General features: G+C 58.9%; 1 protein-coding gene across 1 annotated transcript in view; it reads right to left on the bottom strand.

Moving 5' to 3' along the window:
• Positions 1 to 7,488, bottom strand: part of CLPTM1 (cleft lip and palate associated transmembrane protein 1) — an 8,217-nt gene extending 729 nt beyond the window's left edge. The window contains exons 1-12 of the mRNA XM_010567146.1: positions 7,434 to 7,488; positions 6,421 to 6,707; positions 4,917 to 5,040; positions 4,434 to 4,592; positions 3,821 to 3,938; positions 3,035 to 3,120; positions 2,545 to 2,665; positions 2,007 to 2,251; positions 1,533 to 1,626; positions 812 to 1,002; positions 631 to 726; positions 211 to 346 (exon numbers count right to left, since the gene is read on the bottom strand). Coding sequence (XP_010565448.1) covers positions 211 to 346; positions 631 to 726; positions 812 to 1,002; positions 1,533 to 1,626; positions 2,007 to 2,251; positions 2,545 to 2,665; positions 3,035 to 3,120; positions 3,821 to 3,938; positions 4,434 to 4,592; positions 4,917 to 4,919 — 1,249 coding nt within the window. The 5' untranslated portion in view covers positions 4,920 to 5,040; positions 6,421 to 6,707; positions 7,434 to 7,488. The remainder of the gene's footprint in view (positions 1 to 210; positions 347 to 630; positions 727 to 811; positions 1,003 to 1,532; positions 1,627 to 2,006; positions 2,252 to 2,544; positions 2,666 to 3,034; positions 3,121 to 3,820; positions 3,939 to 4,433; positions 4,593 to 4,916; positions 5,041 to 6,420; positions 6,708 to 7,433) is intronic.
• Between the last annotated feature and the right edge of the window lie 196 nt (positions 7,489 to 7,684).

Here is a 7,684-nt window from a genome sequence, read left to right on the forward strand (position 1 = left end):
GGGGGGGGTGTCCTCGTTAGCGTAACGAAGCCTGCCAGTACCAGTGAGACAACACACCCTCCCCCAAAACAGGGGAGCCCATGCAGAGCAGGAAGGAGCCCCAGAGGAAAAGCTGCACGCTGAGGTGTAATCTGCAACGCCCCCCGCCCTGCCCTTCATCGTGTCAGGGGGGGACTTTCGGCATCTCCCGGCGGCGAGCACAGCACTCACCGAAGGTCAGGAGGAAGCCGTAGAGCATGCTCAGCACCCACGAGTACCAGCCCTTGTGCTCCAGGTAGAGCAGGCTGTACACAGCATAACAGCCCAGCAAAGGGAAAAGAATCCATGAGAGGTACCGGAAAGCCATCTGGGGAGGCAGTGACATCCAAAAATCAGCTGGGAACATGCCAGAGTCCCAGCCCGGCACTTCCCCGGTTCCCAAACATCAGACCAAGGAGGGGGGTGGGCAGTGCCGGTAGCCCATTTCACCGCCTGCCCTGCCCCAGGTGAGTCCCAGGGGAATTGGGGAAGACGAAGTGAGGAGAGGTGCGTTGAGGTGTTCGGCCAAGCTGGCAGCTGGCCGGAGCCGGGCTCGGCAACATGGTGCCATCCCTGGCACTCACCGCGCCCCCCCCCCCCCCCCTGACTCCCGTCATCGCACCCCCTCGTGGAAGACTCGATATAGGTCGACTTGTCTTTGAAGGTTATGCGGGGAAACACTCCTGCCACCTTGTTCTCTCGGTCCAGCTGCCAAAGGAGAGGGGAAAGGCGTCACCAAGCAGGACCAGGGGCACTGCCAGAACCGCCCCCCCATGCCCGTGTTGCTGCTTACCCGGACATCCATGACCTTTGTGATCTTCCAGAGGTCAATGAGGAGCCCAATGAAGACACTGACTTGCACCACGAAGTTGGTTTCGTTGTCCAAGATGTAGAGGAGGACGACGAGGGACTGGAAGACACCAAAGAAGACGGAGCGGACGGAGAGCCCCTCCAGAGATTGCCGGCTGTTCCAGAACTGGATGTCTGTCAGGAAGGGGTCCAAGCTGTCACCCCGACAGAGGGGAAGGGGAAGCTCCTGCGCCCAAGGCTCCAGAGAGCTACTGTGGCACACACCCCAGGGGAGGGAGTGAAAGGAGCAGGTGGTGCGATCGCCGGAGCCAAGCAGACACCGCAAAGCGCAGTCTGGCATCGGCGCAGGCGGCAGGGACCCAGAAAACCACAAGTTTCTGGGTTTCTGCCTTCAAGTTGGCCCTGCGGCATGGAGGATCGCCGGATGCCTCAACGCACACCACAGCAGCCGCAGCCTGCCCAGGACGTGGTTGGATTTGGCTACGGCTGCTGAAGACGTCACAGCCGAGGAGCGGAGGGCTCATGGCAGCGCGTGGCATTCAGCCAGCTGAGAACGCGCCGCAGCACGAGGACGTCTGCTCTGCCACCACCGTGGGGATGAGAAAGGGTTGGAGGCAGGAGCGGGGAGAGGGTTTTAGGTCACACCACCGCCTTTGCATCCTTCCCCTCTATGCAGATCCCCAAGGTCTCTCCGCAGCGCTCACCGTTTTTGAAGGCCAAGAACTCAAAGATGCTGTGCACAATGGAGACGATGATGGTCAGCGCCAGCAGGTAGGGATTCGTCTCCAGGAGAGCAACCTGGAACAGGCATCAAAAACCTCTCTGAGGTTCCTCCTGCCCAACGCCCCAGGAATAGGGAGAATCCAGGAGGATCCAGCCGGTCACAGGGCGCCAAGGACGACGAGGGGTTTAACTGCTCTCTATCGTTATGGCCTCCATGCTCCCTTCCCCCTACAGAGCCAAAGCAGGTGCCTGCGCACCCCCCCACACTTTGCATCGCAAAGGTAATTAATAAGGAGCGATCACAACAAAGAACAGGCACTGAACACTCTTCCAGCAAAGCTAGGGAAAGACATGAAACAGGGGGAAGGAGCTGCTACAAAAAAGAGGTTTCAATCTATGGGGACAAGCAAGAGAGCTTCAGCCGGGAGGAGGGAGGCCCGCGAGTGGCTCTTAACCTTCACCGAGTCCTGCTCCTCATCCGACTGCTCGTAGAGGTCCTCTCCCAGGAAATTCCAGGGGGATTTAGTGCTCTGGGCAGCGTAGAGCTGCCAGCGCCACAGGGAGAGCGGACAGAAGGAAAGGCGGAAGGGCAGGCGCTGCAGGGTCTCGTTGATGGGGAAATAGTCCTTCTGCAGATTCCAGTAGTCATTGAAGTAGAGGATGGGGTAGTAGTCACCGCTGATGGCGTCAAACTTCACATCTGGAGTCGGGGGAAAGAGCAGAGGGAGGGCTGAGCAGGCAAAAGGGAGCCATGAGAGCCATCGTCACCGTCATCCCCCTCGGCAGCCACCTGGGAGAGACCAAGAGGCTGCTGAACCCCCAGCCCAGCCCGCTACAAGCTCCTGGAGAGGTGGGGGTCATGCCAATGACAGAAAAACAAGTCCCTGTTCCCCACAGGCACCCAAACACATCCTCTGAGGAGAGGGGACAGCAGGGCCAGCCTTGGAAAGCCACCCTTGGAGCAGAGGAGCCCCGGCACATCCCAGCCCTTACACTGGTCTAGGGGAGGTGGCACACTGCCCTTCACCCAGGGTGTGTGGTCGTCCACCATGTTGATGGTCAAGTTGGGGTGCCAGTGCGAGATGACCTCCACGGGACCATAGTCTTCTGCCCTCTGCAATGAGAATATCACTGCCTCCGTCACCGGCACGGCGGTTGGCATCCTTCCGTCTTGCCCAGCGTTAGTCCACAGCCACCCCCCCCTTAAACAAGGCAACAGAGAGTGGGGAAACGGGAAGGGCAAGAGCCAACCCTCCCATCCCAGAAATACTACAAGGAAATCATCATCCTCTTCCCACTCTGCGGAACAGGAGGGATGTGCCCCAGGCAGGACACTGAATCCTCTACAGTGCTTCCCGACAGCTTTGCGACCAGAGGAAGGCACATGAATATTTAGGAGTTTGGCCAATGAGGCAAAAAAAACCCCCAAAAAACCACCCCCCCCCCCAAACAAAAAAAAAAAAAAAGAGAGAGAGCCAGTTACCTTGATCATTTCAGGGTCTGCCTCCGTCTCACCTGTCAGGAGGTTCTTGGTTTTCTGGAATCGCCGGCGCTTGTATTTGTTGATCACTGGAAGGAAAGAGGAGATGTGAGCGTTTACAGCTCCACACAAGAAGGTAGGGAAGGAAATCTAAGGAGGCTACGGCCTGCCAGGCCAGGCACGAGCTGGCCAGAGAAGCCCATTTCCCTCGCATCACCCCCCAGAAGGACTAATTAATCTGGGCTGTCTCACAGATCTTCCAGTTATCAAAGGGAAAGGCTGTAGTTTGGGGGCAATAAACTAGATGAACAGCCAAACCTTTGGGATAATTGCATCGCTGTTGGAGAAAAACACCTGAGATGAAGTGTCCAGATCTTCCTGTCCTGCAGGAAGACCTGAACATGGCAATTCCTTCCTCTTCTTAACACTGACGTGGCTCCGCCCCCCCCCCCCCCCCCGTACAGGTAGGAGCCCCCCTCCCGCATAATGTGGACAGAAACCAAGAGCTCGCAGGGATTTAAAGAGGTTTTCCCTCCGTACATTCACAAAAGACAAATCCCAAGTGTAGAAAACATCCAGCTCAGGGAGCAGCCGAGCCAGCATGCTGGAGGCCACGAGGAGTTGGATATTTGCCCTAATATTCCCCTTCAGGCACCTGCCTTTGCTGAGCCAAAGCCAGAGCTCAGCATGACTCCTTCGGGCTCCCGTTTTGACACAGGAATTGGGATGCCCCTTTCCCCAGCACCACCCCGGGGCCGTCGCGCGCTGCCCTCCTGCCCCGGGCCGTACTTCGTGACGTGTGGACCGTGGCGAGGCGCCTGTACAGGTTTTTCTGTCTGGGGTCGGGATGGAAGCCACTCTTCGTGAAGTACACATGGATGTAGATGGAGCCATTCTGCTGGACGCTCTGCAATCACACCCCAACAAGGCAGTTACGAGTCGGATGCGGTCAGAGCACAGCTGTCATCTCCCAGCTGCCGCCACCACCTCAGTGCCTGCGTTCGACACTGACGCCAACCATCTTCCCGCAGCCATTGACCCCATATGAAACCGAAGTGTGAAGAAGCAGCCCCTCCCTCACAGAGCGGACCTCAGCTGCTGTACGGCTCAGGGCAAACCTGAAGCCTTTAACGGCTGGTCACCAAAATGGCTTCACGCCCCGTCACCTCTGCAGCACATCTGGAAGAGACACCAGCCCACCCCACAGGGTCTCACCCACCATCTGAAGCGAACAGGGTACGGCTAAAGGTAATGGCAGGGATGTGCTGCGGCAGCCAACACCGCTCCACGCCTCAGCTCCCGGGATGGCTTTGAGCATGATCCTGGCAATCCCCACCAGTCTCTCGACGATCCCCCTCTACCTGGCCTCAAACCTCCCCAAAAGAGTACTGGGTGCACCCACCTGTGAAATGTCGACTTCCCCATAGTGTTCGTAGCACCCATCAGCGTTCTCCCCGCTGGTCCAGTCCCCGTAGACGAGATCCCGCTTCTGCCAGAACAGCGCCGAGCTGACGTTGAAGTCTGTAAAGTGCTCGTGCTCGGAGATATACACATAGAGATCCTGTGGAGAGAGGGGGATGTCAGCTGCCAGTGGACAACTCAGCCCGATGCTGAGATATGGGAGCCTGAACCACTCCCACTCTGCCGTACAGCACCATGCCTTCCCCTCCCAAACCGGCTTGGCACACCGGTGAGCCTGAGAAATAACTCTTGGCTGACACCACAATGCCAGAGCATGGCAGCCACGGGCAGAGCTATAATTTAGCTCCACTGGATTTAAGATCTAACTCAGAGCTAGAGCAGCAGGTCCAGCCACAGAGCCACCGCACGGTGACTGCACTGCCGGTCACCCAGGATGGGACAGTGCAGCTTCTGCGGGCTTTACCATTAAAGTGTCCTTGGGGAAGAGGTTTCGGCTCGGGGCTCGTGGCGTCCCACCCGCACTGCTCTGCTCCTGCGGTGCTGGCCCGCGGCGGAACCAGCTGCTGATGGCCCAAATGATGAAGATTCTGCAGGAGGAAGGAGGAGAAGCCACTCAGGCATTTTAGCAGCCCTCCCCAGCCAAATTGGACACAGCCTGCAAACAAACCCCTCCCCATTCCCTGGGCAAGGAGGAAATTGTTAGCGCTGGACTGACAAGCCTTCAAAACTCGCCGTTCATTCTCACCTATTTCTATCACAGCAGGCATTTGCCGTCGGGCAAGGGGCACCGGCCAGAACTGGTTCTGGGCCAGTTCAGACCCAGCACCACGCATGGCGGCAGCATACCAAAAGCAAGCAAAGATGCCGGGAGCTTGCCTCAAGGACACAGGGAGAAAGTCACACTCCGAAGTATCCCGGAGAAGGCTGCTAACGGGCATGCAAGGCATCCCTGGCACAGGAGGAGGACACCAGGGCATCCCCAGATCCTGGCAGACACCCTGAATCACGCATGGAAGGCGCTCAGCCCTCCGTAAGCGAACTGACACCGAACCAAGAGGACACCAAAGCCACGGGACAAAGCTGGCTCCCAAACACAGGTGGCAGAAGCGACAGGGTCACCTAACAAGCAAGGGGCAAACCCCAGCACGCTCCTGGCCACACAGAGACCTTCCAGCAGAGCCCCCAGCTCACTCGCCACCTCCAAACCCATGGCCACAATTGTTCCCGACCTCCAGTGCACAGCTACAATCACTCTCCAAAGCGCCCTGGGCTGCTCCCAGCACAGAGACGAGGATGGGTCCCTTCTCCACATCCTCCGCGAGCCGAGTCAGGCAGCACCGTTTGAGTGTGTTAAAAGAAATCAAGCCTTTTTCCCCCATTTTGGAAGGTTTTTGGCAGCGTGCCCCAAGGTACAAGTTTCCAGCTCTGTTTTGCTTTGCGGGTAAAGCATGAGGAGCCTTTCACACGTGCCCCAGGCACCACTTAATCAGACTTCCCCCTCCTGGCCTGCACACGGAGCAACTGGATAACAAGCTTGGGAATGTCTGGCAGCACCAGCAACCGAACAACAGCTCCTGGGGTCAAGCGACAGCCATGGCTGTCCTTCCACGCCGTGGGCAGAAGACTCCGGAGATCCCAAGATAAGTCAGGATTTAGTTCAGCGTAACTCTTCGTTAGGCTGAGCTGCAGCATTTTGGAAAGCTGGAGAGCCCAAACGAGTCTCCCCACGTGCACTCCTGGCTATGCCACCGAACCGGAGGGAACTTCTGCAGCCCCATCAGTGGTCGTAAATCCGTGGCCCAAGACATCACCATCTGCTCAGGAAAGGCTTGGGAAGACATTTCTTCTTCCGAAGGTTTTGGGAACCAGACCATCATGCTTTGTCTGTGGCGCATGGATGTCACCCGCTCAGGGTCAGGCAACGACAGTGCTGCCATTCACCTGCGGGTGTGAGTTTTCCCTTGCACCTCCTCTGCCAGCTGACCACGATGACTGAAATATTTCCGAGGGCACGGTTCCCTTGGCAATGAGATGATGAAGTGCTCTTCCCCTCAGCTTTGCCAGCCAGGACACCGGATCCGCCAGGGGAGATGGCACTTTGGAAAGGAACAAACCTGCCCTGGGAGGGATGGGAAGGAAGAGACAGACGGAGGAGAAGCAGAGCAGGAAAGCAGCTTATGGATGCAAGGAGGACTCATGGCTTCTAGTAAGGGATTCACAACCCATTCAGCAGCACCGGTCTGAGAGCTGAAACCTGCCAGCTCCAGCATCAGCCTCCTCACTGCAACGCAGGTGAGGCTGGGAACAGTGCATCCAAACGCACAACACTGGCTCCAGGCACGCCGGCAGAAACACTCCGACCTCCTTCCCTGCCGGAGAAGGATTGCCTCCTTGCGGAAGCAGGAGTGACCCAGGGCAGGGGCTCGGCACCGCGCTGGGAGTCATCCGTGCCATGGCACGGACTTTGGATCCCCCCGGCAAGATGCAGGGAATGCCGGCAGCTCCTCAGAGGAGCCCAGAAAGAATCAGCCATCCCTGCCTGGAGCGAGCCAGACCCTGGGGGTTCCAGAGAAAAACCGGGAAGGAACTTAAGAGCCTGAAGGTCTGGAAAAGCCCCATACCAGGGCAGGGGGAACAACAGCCCCAGGAGGGGCAGCCCCACGGACTTCCCTCTTCCTGGTAGGACCCCCAAGATGTGGGGACGGGCACCACCATCCTCCTGCACCCCAGGGACCCTGCTGTACCCTGAGGGGGGACACAAGCCACCTGGCCACCCCAGGGACCCCACTGTCTCCTGGGGGGGGACGGGGGGACGGGACACGAGCCACCTGCCCGCCCCGGGACCTCACCGTACCCCCGAGCGGTTTTGGGGCTCCGGTGCCACAGCGGGCCGGGCCACAGCCCCGGTAGCACGGCGGGCCGGTGGCCGGCTCCACGGAGGGAAACGGGTCGGTAGCACTTGGGCGGGGGGGAGGCTCACCTGAAAAGAACACCTTTGATGACCTGCCAAGCGTTGGGGGCCGGCTGCTGTCGCTGCGTCTCGGCCGCCGCCGCCTCACCGCCGCCGGCGCTCCCGTTACTGGTTACCTACGGGGAGAAATGGGACGGAACGTACCGTCAACCCAATGGGACGTTCTCCCCTACCCGCTTGCTCCGGTCCCAGCTTCCCCGGTCACCGACCCGCCCGTACCTGCCCCGGGCCCGGCGCGGGCCCCGCCCCTCCCGCCGCCC

The sequence above is a fragment of the Haliaeetus leucocephalus genome, unplaced genomic scaffold (genome assembly GCF_000737465.1).
Source record: "Haliaeetus leucocephalus isolate CR32 unplaced genomic scaffold, Haliaeetus_leucocephalus-4.0 Scaffold227, whole genome shotgun sequence".
Lineage (NCBI taxonomy): Eukaryota > Metazoa > Chordata > Aves > Accipitriformes > Accipitridae > Haliaeetus > Haliaeetus leucocephalus.